The sequence below is a fragment of the Watersipora subatra genome, chromosome 7, assembly GCF_963576615.1.
Source record: "Watersipora subatra chromosome 7, tzWatSuba1.1, whole genome shotgun sequence".
NCBI classification, from domain to species: Eukaryota; Metazoa; Bryozoa; class Gymnolaemata; order Cheilostomatida; family Watersiporidae; genus Watersipora; species Watersipora subatra.
In genome coordinates, this window is record NC_088714.1 from 43,410,744 (window position 1) to 43,434,016 (window position 23,273).

The 23,273-nt window shown below is 35.2% G+C and overlaps 1 protein-coding gene across 1 annotated transcript in view; it reads left to right on the forward strand.

Moving 5' to 3' along the window:
• Nucleotides 1–23,037, forward strand: part of LOC137400332 (xanthine dehydrogenase/oxidase-like) — a 49,493-nt gene extending 26,456 nt beyond the window's left edge. The window contains exons 17-30 of the mRNA XM_068086663.1: nt 116–254; nt 2,883–2,952; nt 4,540–4,627; nt 5,620–5,706; nt 9,228–9,419; nt 9,700–9,845; nt 16,903–17,080; nt 17,638–17,766; nt 19,177–19,304; nt 20,072–20,189; nt 21,177–21,296; nt 21,543–21,680; nt 22,195–22,362; nt 22,553–23,037. Of these exons, the coding sequence (XP_067942764.1) occupies nt 116–254; nt 2,883–2,952; nt 4,540–4,627; nt 5,620–5,706; nt 9,228–9,419; nt 9,700–9,845; nt 16,903–17,080; nt 17,638–17,766; nt 19,177–19,304; nt 20,072–20,189; nt 21,177–21,296; nt 21,543–21,680; nt 22,195–22,362; nt 22,553–22,606 (1,755 nt within the window). The 3' untranslated portion in view covers nt 22,607–23,037. The remainder of the gene's footprint in view (nt 1–115; nt 255–2,882; nt 2,953–4,539; nt 4,628–5,619; nt 5,707–9,227; nt 9,420–9,699; nt 9,846–16,902; nt 17,081–17,637; nt 17,767–19,176; nt 19,305–20,071; nt 20,190–21,176; nt 21,297–21,542; nt 21,681–22,194; nt 22,363–22,552) is intronic.
• Nucleotides 23,038–23,273: the final 236 nt, after the last annotated feature.

Consider the following 23,273-nt stretch of genomic DNA (forward strand, 5'->3'; position numbering starts at 1 on the left):
TACATTGTAAGAGCATCTATTGTATATTGTTCAGCTCAAATACACTCTCCAAGCAAGTATAATGCTGACTCTCAAATCTTTATAACTACTCAAATCTTTTTATATTATCTTTTAGGCATGTCTGTGCATTCCTCAAGAGAATGGAGAGATGGAAGTATTTTGCTCAACACAGAATCCGAAATTAAGCCAGATTTCCATAGGTGCCGTGTTGAATATTCCAGCACACAAAGTGCATGTACGGGTCAAGAGGATGGGTGAGTAAGTGTTCAATTGTGAGTGTAGTCAGCATTGCTTAACTGTATTCCAATGAACACAAGATCAAGCGTTTTCTGGTTTGTGCTTTATTACGGTATTTTTCATTTTCAAGTGTTTTATCATTTCGACACTTCCTGCCTAAATAATAGTTTGTAAATTCATCAGGGCATTTTAGTCAAGTGTTGAACTTTGGGTTTGTTATTTCCAAGAAAATTTGTGAGAATTGTAGCGGAATATGAATCGTAAACAAATTCAGTTTTATATTCTTCGTTTGTGAAACAGGAATGCGAGAGATTGTCAGTGCTGGTTAAAGTTATTCATAGTTTAGGTCACATCAACCAATATTTAAAGGTTACTTTCAGTTTGTAAAGCTGGTCAATTTGGACATTTGTTACTGGATAGCTTAAAAGATGGTAGCGCATTGAGTAATATTGTGTAACACGATCACCAACGCATACGTGCGGGTTATACCCTCTCCAGAACATCAGCAAATGGAAAACTTTGCGACGAGCTCACTAAACTTCCAAACAAACAATTTTTTTTATTTATGACATCAATCGACTACTGTCCAAAGAGTTGTCTGTTTTAAAAGTTTTGATGTTGGGAGATATTGAAAAGGAAATGTCTCTACATTCTAAATTAAATGACTCGGTATAACCCAATATACTCATTATATCAAACTTGAACTTTTTGGCATTAATCTTCACTTGTTTATTTCGGTCGACGATGCTATTATCGTTTTTAACTATCGTTCTTATTGTTTGTGACCAACCAGCCATCAAGACCAAAATAGCAAGTGAATACATTGAAGTTTTTATGACTGATAAAATTGTTACATAACAAACCCTCAAAATATAAAAGTATAAACCACAAGCATGATCCTAATAGATATGCAACTGCAAATTACACTCTATTTTCTATACATGTACATGTAGTTAAATTATAAAAAAGAAGCGAACATTCACGTACCTATTAGCTCCTCAAACAACCAATCTGCTAATATCCATTCTAGTTGTAATGCTTCAAATCTTTATGGTCATTCTTCTAAATATTTACTGAGCCAGAAATGAAAATGTAAAAGCAGCACACTGGTCAGACGATAAAACGGTGTGTCCAACGCAAGACCAACCCTGGCAATTTGCCGGCACACCCGGCCTTTGCATTTCACTTCACATTGTGCAAGGTCACTTAGACTGCTGTATTTTCCTACAATAATAGCTCATTCAACCAAACTCCTGTCTATGTACGCAGACAGTTTGGTAGACATTTTGTCTGTCTATATCACACATTCATGTAGCTATTTCTAGAAGGAATATTCCCACGACCAAACAGAGCGAAGCGATTGGTTGGGAGATTTATGATAAATGCACATGTGCACACAACTTCCGAAAATTATTCATCAACAATGAGACGAACCCTTGTATCAAAATTTCATCAACAAATTTAACCATCGTTTTGTAGAGTCGTTAAAGTATAATAACGATACAAAACACATACAAACCTATTTAAATATGTTACCAAGTCTTTGAAAAGTGTCGACATATTCTTAAAACTTACCCATCTGATCGGATTATACACAAATAGACAGATTTATTTGGACGAAAATCGTTATTAAAACTTGCTAAGCCTCACTTTTATAAAAGTTAAGACCGGAAATTGAAACGCCGAGCGACAAAGAATAGAACGACTAAGTCGTGCACATTTCACGAAAAAGTAACGTGCACTTTTCACCAGTCTATAGCATTGTCGAATTGCCGAAGGTTTCGGTAATTAACGTAGGAGTACTGAAATCGTTTCATTTTTGCCGATTTCAAATTAACTGACATTTCAGACACATTTGAGTACTTCGGTATTCTAACTGATGTCCAACGCACTGTAAGTAAAGGAAATGACGATGATATTTTTTTCTAACGATTTTTATGAGATTACGATATTTAATTATAAGTTTGGATATTATTCTTGATACTTCTTGATATTGTTAGCTATGGCGTTTTGAAATGTAAACAAAATTCTGCATTGGGTTTCTATTATTACTGTATTACTATTACTAAGTTTGGATATTCTTTTTGATACTTCTTGATATTGTTAGCTATGACATTTTTAAATGTAAGCAAAATTGTTTATTGGTTTCCTATTACTGTATTACTATATTAACAATATTGGTTATTCTAATAATATCAGTGCATTTTACTTCTAATATTGGCCAATATTGCATTTCTCCTATTGCAGGGGAGAGATATAAACATATAATCTTTTTTTTCATTATTGCTGTTTGTTGTATATAATAACACCCACACCCAGTACATTACAGCTACCATTGCAGTTATCCTATTGCACTGCGTGCCATTTGACTGCTAATATTGCATTTCTCAACCATCAGTACCCTTTCTTTTTTCCAATATCACTTTGGTCGTGGGCTGTATGACAGTGGAATTTCTAGTATATTGAAAGTTTCTGTATTACCAGATGTATTAATAGAAAGTGGAAATACAAAGTATTTACCCACAGTTGTTGTTGTATTTACCCATGTCTATTTATAATCTCAGCTAATGAATGGTTGTAAAAGGTAGACGCACATCTTTGAATGAAGCAAAAAGGTTCTCTTATTGGCAACTTTTGCATTTAAGGTGGAGCATTCGGTGGTAAAGAGTCGAAGGCAAATGTGCTGCTGTTGCCAGCCGCTGTCGCAGCAAGGAAGTAAGTGACATGGTTTTCTTGCTCCCATGTTCTCTCTGCTGCTGTCTGTACTAGCCGCCATTAGCTTTGCTCTGTTGACAAAGCAAAGCATTCGTGCATTGGCAAGCAAAGTGATCAACTGTGTAATCACCTTGTAATAGATGTAGGAGTCAATTAGGAAGATATCTATGACGGATACAATGATGAGGAACAGTGAACTGTTGTGCATGTCTCTGTGTTATAAATTTTGTGACAAAACAATTTTGAGTGAAAAATGATTTCTCAAATAGATTAAGCCATGATTTTTTACTTATGAACGAAGCGTTATTGATTTTTGATACTTGTTTCCTCCAGCTTTTGATCAACATTTTATTGTGCTGTAGTGTCATCAAAGATTGCTGTTTTCTTCCAGACTGACTAAATCACAAGTCAGCCGTTTGGCCTGTTTGTAATTTGTCAAGCGTCACTTTTAAGGCACCTTTTTTTTCATACTGACTTCAACTAGGCAAGTTATCAAACAGTCTGCACAAAAATCATTATATAATGAAATTATATTATTACTATTATTCATTAGATTCATGGAAATGAATTTATGCATTGAAGAATTCGCCATTGAGGGTGCAAGTTCATAATCCATAGATGTTTTATCGCTCGTAGATGTTTTATCACTCGTAGATGTTTTATTACTCGTAGATGTTTTATCACTCATAGATGTTTTGTCACTCATAGATGTTTTATCGATCGTAAATGTTTTATCGTTCTTAGAAGTTTTATCGCTCGTAGAAGTTTTATCGCTCGTAGATGTTTTATCGCTCGTAGATGTTTTATCGCTCGTAGATGTTTTATCGCTCGTAGATGTTTTATCGCTCATAAATGTTTTATCACTCGTAGATGTTTTATCATTCATAGATGTTTTGTCACTCATAGATGTTTTATCGTTTGTAGATGTTTTATCACTCGTAGATGTTTTATCGCTCGTAGATGTTTTATCGCTCGTAGAAGTTTTATCGCTCGTAGATGTTTTATCGCTCGTAGATGTTTTATCGCTCGTACATGTTTTATCGCTCGTAGATGTTTTATCGCTCATAAATGTTTTATCACTCGTAGATGTTTTATCGCTTGTAAATGTTTTATCATTCTTAGAAGTTTTATTGCTCATAGAAGTTTTATCGCTCGTAGATGTTTTATCGCTCGTAAATGTTTTCTCGCTCGTAGATGTTTTATCGCTCATAGATGTTTTACAGTTAAACTGTTTGTATGGAATCACAATGCTCTAGATTTTAGAAAAATTCTAAATGACCACAGAGACAGCATATTGTGCGATTACGAGATTGTGTGGTATTATGAAATATCATATTGATTGTAGTTTACTTGAAGAATAGACACAGCCTTATTACGCCTATTATGCATCTGTGACACTAAAGCTATCGACCTTACATCAACTAGAATTGTATTGGTTGTATATGACGAAACTTTTTTACTACCTTGACCTATTAGAGACTCAGTGAATTGGAGGGATTCATGCACCTCATAATTATTATACATGTAGCAGTGCTATAAATTTTTCCTGGTGACTCTTCTTATTGCACCTACATGACTGTGTTGCAGGCACGGAATACCTGTTAGGTGTATGCTCGACAGAGATGAAGACATGATGATTACTGGAGGAAGGCACCCAATGGCGGCTAAATACCGGGTAATCATATAATAGAGAGAGCTGATCAAATGAACATCATTTCACTATTTGGCTTGTTGTTATTTGATCACTATTGAAGCACCTCCTAAAAGTTCTTAGTAGAGTCTGACACAAAAATACAGTCGGAAAATGAGTTGTTTGTGTAGCATTTTAGTTTTGTGCTAGTTTGTTTAGCTCATTAAACCGGCTATCTTTGGTTATGCTGCTTTTACTAGTACCAAAAGTATCATAGCATAATAGCAATTGTTTTGGTCAAAGTTCCTTCCTTCAAATCTTTTTTGCTCCTTGTTCGCTTAGTCTGAGACAAACTTCTTATAATCAGAACTCATCAGACTACAATTTATCTGAGGAAGAGTCATCTGTTTGTGTAGTTGCTTGCCTTCTTCAATACTTTTTGAAAACTCTGAACAACTGTTGAATGTCAAAAAACAAGCGAGTAAACCAGCGTAGTTGTTTGTACCATAAGCTGTTGCATGTGATCTTACAACCCTAAACTTACTTGAACTATTGCTGAATTTCATTCAGAGTTTCTGCTTTCCTTTGTTATATTTAATTTGTTGTGTTCATCATTATGAGTAATCTTTTAAGGAATATGTTGAACATAAACAAAAGCGCACATGCATACTCTATGTTATGAAAGGATCATGGGGTTTAAAATCAGCTTTCTCTTTTAACAGTTGCTTGTTGTTATGAATTCAACAAATTTTGATCAAGACGTAACAATCTAAGACATGTTATCTCTGTAACATGATTCTAAAACAAAAACTAATGTTAACATGATAGTACTTAAAAGTAGCTCACACAGGTGGTTAGGCTGACTTGCTATTCGGTTGCTATGGAAACAACTCTGTTCTTTGCTGTCTTAATATTGTCAGTAGTGGCATAATCTTATGCAAAGCGGTCAAGACATTGTAATCGATTCTTTGGTTAATTTGAATGTACTTGCAGATTCTGTATACTGCAGTGGCTGATGATCACCCTTTTTTTTTTAGGTTGGACTGGACCACACCAGTAGAATTCATGCAATCGATGTGGAGATGTACACTAACGCCGGTAATACAATGGACCTGTCTTCTTGGGTAGGGTCATTTTTATTATAACGAAATGCTACATGTAGTCATATTAGTTATTCTGTGGAGTTTCCTAGTTTTATTTTTAGAAGTTTGTTTCAGTGGTGATAAGGTGATAAAGTGATTTAACATTGAATAAAACAGAAAAGTGGGTCACGCTTAAAGTAAGGCAAAAGATGAATTTTCTGTATATTTAGGTAAGTGATTAATAGGACAGTGTGAATAACGAGAGCTCAAGGTGAGCCTTAAGTCATGCAAAGGCAAATTTTGAAGTGAACAGTTATTGAGATGAGGTTACTAGATAACGAAATAATGTGTACAGTTAAATAACAGCTATGCACAACGAAGTACGTAGATGGTGAACACTGCAAGATAAATGATATGTAGAATAAGGTTCATGGTAAACAAAACAAGGTATGTGATTAATGGAACAAGGTAAGCAATGAACAGAACAAGGTAAGCGATGAACAAGATGAGATGAGTTATCAAGAGAGCTACATATATAAGAAAGATTCAACAAAGCAAAAATAATCAATCAGTAGGAATGAACTGTGAAGATGAACCAAAGACTGCTGAAGCTTAACCCTTTCAACCCTGGCCATCCTTATCAATGTGTGTCAGCATCCCTGGGCAGTTTCCAGAAAACAGGACATTTTGAAACTTATTTAATATACAACATTAATTTGTTGCAGTGTTGGCGTTATAAGGCAAAAATGTCGTATAGAGGGATATAGAAACCCTATTAAGTATCTAATGCAGACACCCCTGGTAAAAGACATCAAAACTTTATTTACGTACGGTACATATTAAAAATTATTAACAAAGCAGTATATTAACCTACAGCAACTTTAGTGTATTTAGTGGTTATGATGTGCTTATGATTATGGTTATGATTCTTCTTCCTTCATCGTCGTTATCAATCTTAGTACCAATGACTAACAAATCAAAGTTATATATGTACAGTAGTTACATACGTATATAAATTAAAGTTTATAGTAAGCACTATATTAAATGCTAAATTTCACACAAAATTTTTACTTTTGTTTGCTTTTCACCAATTGTTGTTTCACTCAGCAGTATCAAGCATTTACAAAACACGAAAAATGCTGCACTGAAAAAAAAAACAAGCATCATACCTCTTTCAGGCGCTGCGGGAGGGATTTTGGTGAATAACATATCGGCATCTTCATTATTCCAATGCATTCAACACATTGACATCTAAGTTTGGATTTCGAGAGACATTTTTGTTGGTTTAATATGGCGAAAAAGATGTCATAACAAGGGAACGAAAAAATGTCGTGTTGTACATCGCAAGGCGAAAAAATCATATAACACGGAAGTCATAATCCGGGGCTGCACCGTATCTAAATCTGCTCATAATCAAATGGTATTTGGTGAAACACTGGAAAAAAAGTCCAACCACACACTGCATATATCGCCAAATGAAAAAGTCTGACATTTATTTGGCCAAAAACCGTCAGAATTCATAGGATTTTAGAAAATTTTGAGCAAATGATGAAAAAATAATTTCTGAAAACATGAATTCAACAGCTTTATTTTTGCTGACTAAAACAAGAAGTAGAACAATCGTTCAGCGTCTCAACATATGTCTATAATCTCTCTTTGGTGTAGTGAGCTTTGAAACCCCTGGCATCTCCTACTCCGATGCAGAAGAAAACGTTGCATGAAGATGACTTGTGCACACACAGTCTTTTGAAGCTTTAGAAAATCTGCATATGAAGCATCAGCATTCTATTTCTTTGCTCAGGAATGTTTTTTTCAGAACAACCGACACCCTTATGGTTTGTTGAAGTACATTTTGCTCATTCTACTAAGGGAATTGGTTCCATCTGAACATTTTGAAGACATTGTCCTGCCCGAACTTAATGTCCAGAATAGAGACCGAGGCTTCTCATCTGTAGCCTCTACAAGTTATGTGCCCAGTCTCTCTATGTACTGATGAAAAAGTAAAGCTCCCTTGCAGTCTGAACTGGGGGACTAGTTTTCTATAGATTGCATAAGAGGTATACACAGCCCACATAAAGAGCTTTACAGCCAACCTTCTTGGTCAGCTGTAATGATATCGGCTACACTATAATCTTGTGAGCTGATCATTTTTATCATTCTCCCCCATGTACTAATTGGAACATTTTACATCCTTTTGGCAATCCGCTTCCTCTGTGGTTTCATCGTATCTCAATACATGTTCAGCTGGTTCAGTAACTTTGTTTGAGGTTATATCGTGTGTTGGTTTCTTGTCACACCAGATAATAGCCGCACATCTTTCATTGAAGAGTAACTTATGTTTACCTCAGTTCATCTGTCTAACTACTAGCTGCTTAGAAAAATTCTTTCTAATTGTCATAGGAGTTCCATACGGTTATAAGAGTTCCACATCTGTGAAAAAGATATTCGCAAAGAGGCACAGATGTGTAGAACCCGTCTGTCTACAAAATATAGTTCTGTCCAACATATGGTGCACTGATACAGGTCACCAAATTCTCTGTGGCACCAAGTTCTTCAAAAGCTTTGGTATCCTTGTGCACAATCACCTTTATCCTTATTCAAAAAAATGTCTTGAGCTCTGGGAAAGTCAAGTTTTTGGATGATTTAGCTACATAATTATTAGTCTTTGCTCCTCTGACAGCTGCAGCTTGTTGATTAATCATGACTACGACTAGGTTCCACAAGTCCTCAATCCAGAAAAGTTCAAAGACGGGACGTTATCAAAAAGTCTAGGAAGCACCTTCCTTATGTCAGGGTTTTCATTTGGAGTAAATGGTAACTGTTGAACAATAGCAGGATCTACATTCCATCGAAAAGTGTCTTCATTGGGTGCCGGTTGATAACCCTGTCTCCTGAATTGACCACCCTCCACTTCTTTATAGGATCTGGTCCTGCATCATCTCCGGCCTGATTATTCTTGCCTCTGCTTGTGTCTTTTAGCGGTTTTAGGTATTGGCCTATTGTGGAAGTTGCGCAATCATAGTTGAGGTGGTTATTGGCACTGGTATTATTTCTGGGCTCAGCGTAACTTTCGCTTCAAAATGTGGTGGAAATGTTAGCAGTATTATATCCATCAAGCACATTTCCATCATTAGTTATAATTATAGTTAGTATCACATTATTCTTCATCCGCATCGCTATCATCTATCTCATCCAACACCTGAGTGAGTCATACCAAATTTTTTTGCCGTATTGTTGCATTAAAATAGCTAAATTAAGAAGGAAGTAGGTAAAGATTTTTGAAAATGGTAATAAATGGAAATAAAATCTCTGGTCTATAAGAATTAATCTATTGGATTGGGCTGTTAATTATAAACAGCATTTGTAAACAGCCATGTGAATGCCGATATACCAATCGTCAAGGTTCCCCACACACGCTACACAATGCTAGAATACCGGCTGTCAGGGTTCAAGGGTTAACATGGTGCCAAAGTGAACATCACATCTCAGACATTGTTTTGCTATTTAATACACAAATTCTGTCAAACTTCTTTGCCCTGCATAAATGTAGCAAACTATTTTAGGTATTGGAGAGAGCGATGTTTTCTTCCAACAACTCCTATAGTTTTCCCAACATGAAAGTTCAAGGGTGGACATGCAAGACAAATCTTCCAAGTAACACAGCTTTTAGAGGCTTTGGAGGGCCACAAGGAATGTTTGTAATAGAGCACATTATGTCTGAAATCGCGTCTAGACTGGATATACCTGGTGATAAGGTGAGTTGTAGTGAACTATTATAAGGCTACTAAGGTGAGTGGTAGTAAACCAGTGTGAGACTACTGAGGTGAGTGGTAGTAAACCAGTGTGAGACTACTAAGGTGAGTGGTAGTGAACCTAGTATGAGGCTACTAAGGTGAGTGGTAGTCAGCCAGTATGAGACTATTAAGGTGAGTGGTAGTGAGCCAATGTGGTGAGGCTACGAAGGTATGCAGGCCATGCAGATGGTCATGTGTAGTTCATAGTTTGCTCTATTGCTTATGGTTGATACCTTGATAGTTTCGGGAGATGCACCTGTGTAAAGATGGTGAGGTAACACACTACGGCCAACTGTTGACTAATTGTACAGTAGAGAAATGTTGGACCCAAGTACTAGAGCAAAGTGACTACCACAAGCGGCAGGAGAAGATCTGTGCTTACAACAGGTAGTCGTTAATCAAGTAAATGTGATATATATACCCTCATGCTACATTACTGTTTGTAGCGTGAGTATATATATACAGTAGACGCTCCTATAACAAACCTCTTATAACATATACCTACTATAATGTAAATTCCACATAGTGTAAAGAATTTATGTAAGGTTTTTTCTTCGTACAATGTAAAGAATTCCATATAACGTAAAGTGTTAAGTTGGTTCAAATTCTCATATGCGATTTCAATAATTATAATCTCGGGGGTAGCCTTAAAAAAGATCGCTCTCCCTCCCTCTCTCTTGCCGCACTTGAAAGAGAAAATAATGTATAGGCTCGCTATTATATATACTAGTACCCTGTGAAACTAGTTTGTCATAAGAGATCATCAGTTGTGTCAACAAAGTGCAAAAAATAAGTAGTTTCGCAATAATTCAAAAATATGTAAAGACGATCTATTAGTGCAGACGTTGGAGTGTCGATATACCAAACTGAGTGTCATGAGTTGGAGTCTCGTCTAAAGCTACCTTTTATCCTAACCTCAAACCTTGGTGACGCATAGACGAATGGTCAAACAAACGCAGCTTTTACTATGTATATTATTGATGCATTTCTGTTTTACTTCATTTTTAGAAATATAGAATAATTTGCAATATTTTTTTTTGTAGAATAGACCTTGCTGTCTAGAAAAGATGAAAAAAATCATTGTAAATTGAAGGTGTGCACTCCCTTTAACCTATTTCTTTAATCATGAACCATAAACCGAGCGCAACTGATGGAAAAATGTGAAAAACTTGTCGATACAAACCATTAATACTACAGCTACTGTACGGTCGTTTAATTAGAGGTTGACTTGCAACAAAATTCTTATTACAGTTATTTGATATCAAAGGATTTACCATGTCTTACTCTGTTGTGTTGTAGGTGCCAAATATGTGGAAATGTGATTACAAGCTCTTAAAAGCTCAAAAACGAACAGTTAATCGCCGTCATCGCGAGACCGCTGTAGATTAGAATCTCTTTCCAAAACGGCTCAAACGAGACGTAGTTGTACAAGATGGCTTTTGTTTACACTTTCACGCAACCTCATTTGTCGAAATATTTTCACAAATGTACTTCACGCATTCAATAAAACCATGTCTATTGTTCTTACGGGTCTATTTTATTGTGATTGTAATGCTGTCACTTTCAGCACTGATATCTTATAACCTACCGTGAAAATTCGTTTAATTTTTTAATGATAGCTCGAAGGAGTGCATATCATCCTTTGATAAACATGACAAGCTTGTTGGTCACCTGTGATAATCAAAAAAGGCCGCAAAAATTATTATCGAAGTATGGGTCACATGATCAGATTACGACTAGACGATTAGACCAAGCCGAAACAAAACTGTAAAGTAGCGAGCATCTATAATTGATACGGGGTCTTTGGTAAAACCTGAAGTGTTTGTCATAAACTAGTGCTACGATAAGTTTTATATTGAGCTTTTTATTGGCCTTTCAATTCACGTGAGAACATCCGTGACAAGACAATAAATAAATTTCATGGCTACGTCAGAGAAATAAAGAGATTCCAGTCTACGGCGGCTTTTCATTTTTGAGCTTTTAAGAGCTTGTAATCACTTTTCCACACATTTGGCACCTACAACACAACAAAGTAAGACTTGGTAAATCCTTTGATACCAAATAACTGTAATGTGAATTTTGTTGCTAGTCAACCTTTAAAAAGGCTAAGTTTAGTTGTTTCTTTTTCGAAGAGCCAAAGAGTGAGTTTGGGAAAGTCTTATAACGATTAGGCAATTTATATGTATTTTACTGTTTGTATAACGTAAAATCCCTATAACATAAACATTCTATGAATAGATTTGTTAGTTGTCTGAGCGTCTATCGTATAACCAACTTTAAAAACAACTGCACATGCAGACTAGTAAACTCAACAAACTCACAGATAAGGGTAATACAGTGCACCCTCGAGATACGATATTTTCACCATACGAAGTCAATTATTGCGATATCTTCACCTCGCTATACGAATTTTATTTCACCATACGATTTTGAGAAAAGTTTCGCCCGAGTTAAAATTTGGTGGTCGGTGTGCTCATAACACACGTCGAAATAAAAAAAGACACCGAAATATAGTTTGCCGAAAACATTTTCAGAACGTTTAGAAGAGACACGATGATCGACTTCTCTCATGTCAGCATTCCGCATGGAAAATTTCGTGCAAAATACACAAGCAAGAGCAAATAGTCATTTGTAGCGTTATTATATCTTTTACTATAAACTTTTAAGTCAGCATACGTATATAACTACAAGTATCTACATTTAATTCGTTAGCTATGGAATCTGAGACCGATACAAACGTTACATAACGAAGGAAAAATGATTTCTATGTCAACAAAGTTGGATGTCGTAAATAAGAAAGCACCCGTATTATTAACATTGTCAAGGAATATGATCACAACCAATCAGCATTTGCAATTATTATTAAAACAAGAACTCCATTAAAGCAAGCACAAGAAAGAGCTTCCGACTGAAGATTTGAAGGAGCTAGGTCATGCGCGCGATCAGCATTCAAAAGGAGCAACCATTTAGTAAAGGCGAGGAAGTAGAAGATACAGAAAACCCCACATTCACAGAAATATTTCAAGTGTTTAATTTGCTGATGTGGACTGGTACATTAAAACAATGCATGTATAATATATATTATTTATCTCTTGTGTGGCATTTTTTTCATATTTTATTCATTTTATTGGTTTCCTTTTGATTTTGTTTTATTTTCTTGTTTAACTATGTCTTTGTAGGTGGTCTTGTTATCTCCTACGTGAATACGATTCATCGTATGTATGTAACTCATATAACTAACTACTCAAGATAGTTGACGCATTTAAATTACTTTCTGAAACTTGTTAAAGCCCTTTCCTCTAGGGTATAAATACGTACAAACTTTTTACGTATGGTTACATTGATTCTTGTGCACATTCCATACAAGAAAAACTACTGTAGCACCTTCTCTGGATCCTTCTACAAGCTTTAGCTAGCTAGCAGTTTTCTGCATTGCACCAACATTTTTTCTTTTAAGCTAGAAGAAAAACTGGACAGGACTAGACAACCTTTTTTAGCCTGCTAAAAATTCTATTTTATAACGTATTAAATTAATCTTCAAGTGTACAGCAACATAACTAGCATTGATACCCATTTGCCTCCTCTCTGCTTTATTTGCTACAATATACCAGCTAAAGTCACGTTACTCCAAAGGTATGTACGTCCTGTATAGTAAATAAAATTTCATTTTTCTTTTCGGTAGCCATTAAATGCTCAGGTGTGTGAGAGGCCACTTTCGATAACTGCATCGCTCGACCTTATTGAATTCTGGTTGAAAAAGGTTTCAACCAGACACGCTAAATTTTATAACGAAAGGGAAGACAGAAACTTATGAAGGATAAAATTTCGTGATAACAGTTGAAATTTATTAAAATAGTTCAAAATACATACTAAAACTTGGTTTTAAGGGTGAGTTTGGCAAGCTAAACTTATTTGAAGTGAATCCAACGTTTATGTTATGCGTACCTTTTGAAGGTAAGAACTTGTTACCGTACGATCTGCATTTGGTACACAGATTACAATTTTACAGTATTGCAGATTATAATCTCTACGTGCACTTAACACAATGCAGCTACTGCAGGTAACTATAGTTACTAAAGTTAACATACTATTTTGTTACTAATTTTCAATATGTACAGCATTTTTATAAAATTTTGAACGATTTTTACCTTCTTTTTTTCGTTGTATAATTACAATGGTTTCCATACCCGGACATACGACTTTTTCGCCATACGATGCCAGCCTTGGAACGGATTAACATCGTATCTTGAGGGTGAACTGTAAGTAAGTCAATACTGGAGAATATCAACAAGCAAGTAACAAAATCTACCAAAATATATCTATGAAACAAAAATGCAGTAATAGAATGGTTCAAAAACATACCTGAAAAAAAAACTCAAAAAACACTTAATACTCCTAGCAAAACAACCACGATTGCTAAAGAAGAAAGGCACATTATCATGCATGCAAAAGAATCACTCCTATAAAATGAATCATGGCCAAAATCACTTATCTGCATTTGATGTAACAATGGACAGCATCGATGGAGCTGAAACCTGCAAACTAGTCACAATATATCTACTTTCACTACTACCAAATGAACTAACAACAAGCACTAGATTATGCAGAAATGACAGACTCACAGTATGTAAAAGAAACCCACAGCAAGCAGAAAGAACAAAAAAGTTAATCTGTAAAACCTTCAGAGATCACCGCCTGAAACTAAAAATTGAAGCAAACAAATCATTATTTTTTGTATGTAACTCTCAATTTAACAACCGGTATGCACAATTCCTACCTAAAATCAGGAAACAGCACACTACCTATATGTACATAAACACAGCATCCACTCAACCATCATCGACGACATCCTTATAAACAAACGACTGGCACTTTTATCAAGCAAACAAGTACTTGAAAAAATGACACAACAATACCAAGATGCACTGAAACAAAGCAGCTATAACCTTGAACTCCAATACGGAACAGAAAGAATATAAAAGCAACAAACTCATTAGACAATGCAATACAATTTGCTACGACCTTCCCCCCAGTATAATAGTTCAAGTGTTACTGCCAACATAATAAAAAAATACATTCAAATTGTTATCAGATGTTTTCACAAAGAACACTCTTTGCACAAAACTAACAAACTTGCGCTGAAAATCAGCTATTCACGTTTGCCGGATATGAAGTGCTTAATAAACGCACAGAATAATAGACTTGCCCAAAAAAAAACAGAATGAACCAAAAAGAAAATGCAATTGCTTACAAAAGGCATATGACCACTAGACAACGAGGGCATCACCAAAAAACGTAATCTATCAAGCTGAAGTAACAAAGACAACCGACGTGAAAACAGAATCATATATTGGATTGTGCTCAACAGAATTCAAATCCAGATACAATAACCGCAAAGCTCCATTCAATCAGAAAAGTAAACAAAACCAAAAAGAACAAAGCAAACATGTGGAATTATAGAGACAACAACAAAAGCTTGGAGATAACTAAAATTAACTTGAGATAAAATAAAAGCACATGCCCAACCCTACAACAACAGAATAAAATTCTGCAACTTATGTCTGTTAGAAAGATACTGCATAATATTCAAACCGGAATTAGCAACACTAAACAAAAGGAATGAATTAACATCAACATGCAGGTATGCACAGAGTTAACTTCTGGAATATTTCATAAGAACCGCCCTACACCGCTCCATCTTGCCAAACCATCAATCGCAGCCTGATGAGCACCAAGTGTGAAACAATGTTATAGCTGCCGTGGCAAATTTCAGTCAAAAATCGTGGAGTTTTAATATACTCAACTTGCAGAGTTTGAAGTTCTCTTTTTAACTTAATTTCTTTGTAACTGGAAGTTATATATATAATACAGTGAAACACGGATAACTCAAACTTCAAGGGACCAAGCAAAAGTGTTCGAGTTATTAGAGCGTTCAAGTTATCAGGACAGTCATAAGTGCACGTATTTATCAGTAGATACATGTACATATACAAACTATATATCAATCAAAAGCATAGATTGCTTGTTGCAAGTTAAAGGGTCTCTCGTGTGAAGTTTTAAATATTTTTAATCAGAAAGTATAGATATTTTTCTATCACTTGAGATTTGTTTGTTGCTTTAGGTGATGTGACTACCAGGACGTTCTCAGATTAACATTGGCAAAACTTGATCGTGGTTAAAACGCTCAGAAAAAATACATATGTATTTTTCTACCGAGCGTTTTAACCAAGATCAATTTTGCAGTAAGTCAGTTATTACAAAACTGCTTTACTATCAAAAACCCATTATCAATTTTGCCGATATTACTTTAAAGTTATCCAAATTTTACCTCGCTTTTCTTGCTTTCGGAGGGCTTATCGCTAAGCGGATGTTTGGTAAAATTTGATTTTTGCAAACCTTTAGAAAAGTCGTTAATGAAAATATTTGCCGATGTTGGTGATAACGAGGCCTAAGAACTACTAAAAGTCGATGTTTATCTCTATGGCTTGGAATAAAGTGATATTCTAAAGCGATAGTAACAACCGTCTCGGTAGCCATTTGGAAAAAAACTATTCGAGTTAACGGAGTTTCAGTCGAGTTATCTAAAGCCATTTATTATTGCATGGGAACGGACCAAGCAAATCCATTCGAGTTAACCATGTGTTCGATATATCCGAGGACGATTTATCCGAGTTACACTGTATAATATTATGCATATTATATATATGTACATATAATATTATGCATATTATACATGTATATATATATATATATAGTTTTATTGGAGCTGTTAGAGTTGAGTCTGATAAGAGGATAGGCTAGATCTTCTAAAGTGACAATAACTGAAACCTAATTACACACTATTCATCATATTAATATATAAATAGTATCTATACTGTATATATATGCAGTATATATGCCATGATGGTATATATGCAGTACATATACAATCAGTCGCAGCCTGACAAGCGAGAAGCGTGACACAGCGTTGTAGCTGCCATGAGAAATTGTAGTCATAAAAATTATCAGTTTCAATTATATATACATCTATATAGTAGTTAAGTAAATATGAGACAGGCTAAAGAATAGAAATATGACAAGTTAAGAGATGTTGAGCTAAACATATGACGTGTAAAGACAGATGGCTAGAACACAGCAACTTTGCTAGGAATAATAGATTTTTAAAATGCGTTTTATTGTTTAACTTGATCACATCTGCTTTGAAAAAATGTCAGAAGTCAGTGACAAAAGTACAGGTAATTTTTAGTCAATCAACATGCAGACGTTTCAAAGGTTTGAGAATACAGAAGAAGAAAAATGTAGCAGTTATAAATCTAAAGAGAAGGGTTGTACTGAAGCATAAAAATATACGTAGTTGTATATTTATCTATGATTGTTATATAACTATTAAAGATCAATGTCTGGACATGCATAAATGTTTTACTCTTGAATATCACTTTGGCAGCAAAAGTCGATGGAAAAAGAAAGGAATAACCATCGTACCGACCATGTTTGGACTGTCATTTCACGCTCCGTTTTTAAATCAAGCTGGTGCACTTGTGCATATATATACAGATGGGAGCGTGCTTGTACATCATGGTGGAACTGAGATGGGTCAAGGACTTTTTACTAAAATGATTCAAGTAGGTTCATAAACTGTATTTGGTAGTTTCACCGTAGTCAACACTTTCTTTATCTTAATGTCGTACCATCTTGGTTGAAGGTTTTATAGAACCATCGTGTTTTTTTTAAATGACCTGTTAACAGCGTTCTGTTGACGTTGTCTTTTACATAAAATGACGTAAAACCGGCAAACTTGTGAGCACAGAATGTTGCTTGAAAGACATTATTACTGTTATAACAAAGTGTATTAGATGTATATCATATGGCATATTATTACTATTATTACAAGGTGTATTAGATGTATATCATATGGCATATTATTACTGTTATAACAAGGTGTATTAGATGTATATCATATGGCATGTTATTACTGTTATAACAAGGTGTATTAGATGTATATCATATGACATATTATTACTGTTATTACAAGGTGTATTAGATGCATATTATATGGCATATTATTATTATTTTAATAAAGTTTATGAGATGTATATCATATGACATATTTGACATGTATCATATGACATATTATTACTTTTATAACAAGGTATTTGTGGAAACAAATTTTTTTGGGCAGGTGGCAAGCACTGCTCTTGGTATATCTGCTAACAAGATACACACCATGGAGACCTCTACTGCCGCTGTACCTAATGCTTCACAAACTGCTGCCAGTTTTTCTTCTGATCTTAATGGAGCAGCCATTTTGGTGGGTATATTAGGAGTCGTACTCTCATTTTCTTTGCTTTCTAACATCATCTCCTTCATGTATGAGATTGTCACCTTATTATCAAACTGTCTTGTTCTATGTTTATGACTTCACGATTGTTACACTAAAAGTATCCCTCTTTAGAAATTTTGCATTAAAACAAAGTTTACAATAACATTTCAAAAACACAAATTCAAATCAATGCTGGCTGTTTTGTAAAAGTTCACTCTTGGTTATATTCATATGCATGTAGCATATAGCGCATATATAGCCTATAGCAAAAGAACTATCTCATTATAATACTGCCATTATTGTTGCTTATACTTGCCTCCCAAAAGTATATTTTAATAAAGTTAAACTTTGCTTGCACATTTAGATATTGAGTACTAAAGGGACACCAGGTTCGCTGTCTGTTTTAGGTACTAGACTAATTGTCCATTTATTCGCCTTGTCATTTGATTTCAAAGTACTACAACTCTAATTATGTACATGTTGGCCTATTAGTAATCTCTACTTTATATGGTAGGTTAGTAAACATTCTAATTATGTGCATGTTGGCTTATTAGTAATCTCTACCTTATATGGTAGGTTAGTAAACTGGCATTTGGTAATATTACTGGTAGACACGTTAGCATATGCTAATATTACTGGTAGACATGTTAACATATGCTAATATTACTGGTAGACATGTTGACATATGCTAATTTTACTAGTAGACATGTTGACATATGCTAATATTACTAGTAGACATGTTGACATATGCTAATTTTACTAGTAGACATGTTGACACATGCTAATATTACTGGTAGACATGTTGACATGCTAATTTTACTGGTAGACATGTTGACACATGCTAATATTACTGGTAGACACGTTGACATGCTAATATTATGGTAGAGATGTTGACATATACTAATATTACTGGTAGACATGTTGACATATGCTAATATTACTAGTAGATTTGTCGGCATATGCTAATATTACTAGTAGAACTGTTAGCATATGCTAATATTACTGGTAGATATGTTGACATATGCTAATAAAACTGGTACACATGTTGACATATGCTAATGTTACTGGTAGACATGTCTACATATGCTAATATTACTAGCAGACATGTTGCCATATACCATTAATTCTAGTAGAGATGTTGGCATATGCTGATATCACTGGTAGACATGTTTACATATGCTAATATTAGTAGTAGACATGTTGACATATGCTAATATTACTAGTAGACATGTTGACATATGTTATACTACTGCCAGTCATGTTGGCATACGCTTATATTGCCAATCAAATAACCATTGTTTCTACCAGTCTTGACTTACCAGGCATATTTGCAGTACAATAGCTACCGTATATTGACTATACCTTGCATCGCTCTGTTTTACTATCTTATAACACCAGGATGCCTGCAACAAGTTGAATAAAAGGCTGAAACCTATAAAGACTGCCAACCCTGATCACACTTGGGAGCAATTGATATCGACAGCTTATCTGTCGAGAATATCCCTATCAGCATCTGGTTACCACAGGTATGCTTTCTCTATTGCGCTCAGGTCATTTTCGTCTGTCGTTTATGGTGCAAGGGTTTTTATTTTTACCATACATTACATCGATTTTAAAAATTGTCAAGCCGATTTTGAGTTTCTGTAGCAATCACATCAGCAACTTCTTTGATGTGTATAATTTTAAGGTTTTTAAAAAAAATTCGAAATTTATGGTAAAGATGTATCTAAAATTAGTACTGCAAAAATATTTTTTACTCATGGTGTTTGTGCACATTTATTTTATTTGTTGTTTTAATTCTAAGACAATCTTTGCCCTTTTTTACTATTACCACTAAAACTGACACTAGTTTTCTGATAATAAAGTATACTATACTAATGCTAAACTATAATAAAGTTTATTATTCTTTGAGCACTATCAAACCCAACTATGGAAGGAGAATTACAGGGATTCCAGGAACTGTACACGGATTTACACAACTTTAAAATTTAGACATCGTATACTGGACTGAGGCTAATCTTGCTTAACCTTTACATCATATGTCAAAAGATTCATGTGCAAAGGTGGTTGTAAGTCAAGGTTTGACTGTATCAAGGTTTTACTGTATCAAGGTTTGACTGTATCAAGGTTTTACTGTATCAAGGTTGATAGTATCAAGGCACCAAGACTATGACCAGCCAGCCACGAAAGTCCAGAGCTTTGATAGAATAAGATAGCTTCTATACACTACACAGTCCAAATTCTTATAGTATTTTCTACCACCTATTCACACCATAATAAATGTAATTTACAGCACGCCTGGACTTGTTGGCATGGACTGGGAAACAAGCAAAGGGAACCCATTTTCATACTTTTCTTATGGAGCTGCTGTGAGTGAAGTGGAGATAGACTGTCTCACCGGAGACCATCAGGTGAGTGAAGAAGATAGCCAAGTTCTCACACCATCATCAGAGAGATTACTGATAGACGTTGACATGTTGCTATTTAGTAAGTAGGGTGGTCCGGGAACAGATATGGGATACGATATTCTGTACGATATTCTCTGGCAGGAATGCCAGGAAATACCAGTAATGCTCAGGTTCTCTCAGGGTTTTCCGGAATGCCTGTACAAAGTACCAGCATCTTGTACTGGATGCCGCATGGGTTTGGGATGTCTATTTAGTAACTAGTGCAGACAGGGAATGGCCAACCCCAGGGGGCTCAGGGAGTTGCAAGGTGTCCTTAGCACGATAGGATACTACCAGCAGTAGTACTACTTTACTACTACCGCAGTAGCACTACTTTACAACCGCAGCAGCCTATAAAACACGGAGAATAAGTAGCTGCACATTTATTCAGAAGTTCTTGAAGGCGGTTGAGTGCAGGTGAGTGCGGGTGAGTGCAGGTGTTAGCGTGTTGGTCTACCAACAAGAATGTCACGAGTTCGAGTTTCGTCAAAAGCTGTATTTTATCCTAACTTCTAACCCTGATTATGGATAGACAGACCTAGAAATAGAGAATGCTCTTATTATAGTAAAAATATATTTTTGTTTTACATTTTAGACATACAATTTTTTTTCGCTGCAAAGGCCTTCCTTGTTTAAAAAAACAATTTAGATTTACATTGAAGGTGTGTGTACACTGTAACTTATCATAAAATTACTGTAATCATTGACCCTAAACTGAGTGAAAACGATAAAAAGAGAAAAGTTATCGATACAATCCAACAATGTCACAGATACTGTGCAGTAATTAAATTAAAAAGTTAAGTTTAGTTTTTCCTTTTTGAAAGGAGAAACTAAACTAATTCATAAAAATCCTTTTTATGTATTAGCCTCGTGCTGCACTGCAGCGGGTTGGCTATTCTATCTGTTGTGCCCAGTATTTTGCTCTGTGTCTAAAATCATTTGTAATCTCAGGTCCTTCGCTCAGATATAGTTATGGATGTTGGGAAGAGCCTCAACCCTGCTATAGATATTGGACAGGTTGAAGGGGGCTTTGTTCAAGGTTATGGACTCTTCTGCCTCGAACAAAACAAGGTTTGTGTTAATCTACGGTAGATATGAATCTGTAGGGTGCTGAGCAGCAATAGCACCATAGATACTACTCTTCCTATTAGTCTACTGTTACACGCGTCTCTCTTTCATGGCACTTTCATACATGCCTTTATTTGCAGCTAAAGGTCAAGGTTACTCATTTACTCAAAGTTACTGAGGGTTTGAGACCATTAGCAGGATGAGGTCTGACATGTTCTAATTTCGCTTATCTCTCGACTCCGCTTGCAGATCATGTCAAAAACGGGACATCTGCTGACAAGAGGACCAGGTGCTTACAAAATACCAGGATTCAGTAACATACCGCAAGAGTTTAACGTGTCATTACTCAAGGATGCACCCAATGTCAAGGCTGTTTACTCATCGAAGGTTTGCGTTTTCATCTTCACTCATGATTTAACCATAGAAATTGTGTGCAGCTTCTTATGGGTTGTAGCAGATGTCCATCAAAGCAAAACTGCTGATTTGACAAGGTTGATCAATTCCAGAGTGACTTTCGAATAACATCCTTCAATATCGATTTTTTACATAGGCTTTAATTTAAATGAGAACATTCTAAACTATTTGCATATGAAAAACTTTTATCAAGTGCTGTATGTGTGTTGGTGGCCTTTTGATCAGTGATCAATAAAAGATCGTTTTACAATATTGAATAGGAACTTTCAGCTCTGCAAATGTTTAGAAACGGCAAATACATGTATGTATGTATAATAAAGATTCCACGCATCAGTTTTCATTACAAATTCTCAGTCTAAACAGGAAGAGTATTATTGTCCACTCAACCTATAATTGGCTACTTACACTAGTATGTATGTTTAGTTAGGACATATTGTAGTTGTCTGCTCATCGTTGAGGTCCTCAGCGTAGATCTGTAATGTTTCAGGCTATAGGAGAACCTCCATTATTCTTGGCAGCTTCAGTCTTCTTCGCTATCAAATTAGCAATTCAGTCAGCTAGAAAGGATGCAGGGAAGGATGTGAACTTCCGACTGGATTCTCCATGCACTCCAGAAAGAATACGAATGGCTTGTGCTGATACCTTCACTGACCAAGTAAGTATATGGGATGGATGGGATAGCATATTATGAGATGGATGGGATAGGATATTATGAGATGGATGGATTAATATTTTTTCAATTCATTTATATTCAATTACTCACATCTAAGCTCTGTTTCATTGTGCTTCTTATTCATGCTCTTTTCTAGTATGTGACTCCATAGTTCTCTTTGTTTCTTTTAAAGTTTATGAAAGACAGCCATAGTCCTCCACATTCTTCATTCTTTGTGGAGCCGTAAATCAGTGAGAGACCAAGTCAACAAGTTTACTAGTTTGTGATTGGCCTGACGATTAGATAAAAGTTAACAACTTCAACTATGCTGTATGATGTCAGTCTGGCAAACATTTGATTTCTGTAGCATTAGATTTGCTTCATGTCAGTGTTATTCATGTCACATTGCATCTTTAAATGAATTGCTCCAGAAATATTGACTTAGTTTTTAGAACATTTTTATTAAATGTCCATTTTGCACCTTTGATATGCTTTGGCTTCTATGTTTTTTTATATTATATTTTAATACATGTCTGTCATATGTTTTAACTGACATCAATGTTTGAAAATTGGTGATAATTTTATTGCTGGCACTTCATATTTCATTTTAATGATGTAGAGATACATCCTAATGCTTCTTTTATACCAGTGATTTGTCACTATAAATATGCAAATAAAGTGCTGAATTAAAAAAGACCTTGACATCGTCACTTGGCATTGTCATAGAATTGAACACATCTAAACTACACTTGTACACAAAACTAGCAGAGAAGGTTTGTCTTGGATGGTTTTTTCCATTACATGATTTCCATTACAGGATTACCATTACAATTTATTCCATGATTGCCATCACACGAATACATAACTGTTTCCTCTGTCTGTTCAGTCCAAGAGTTTGTTTGGAATAAATGTAG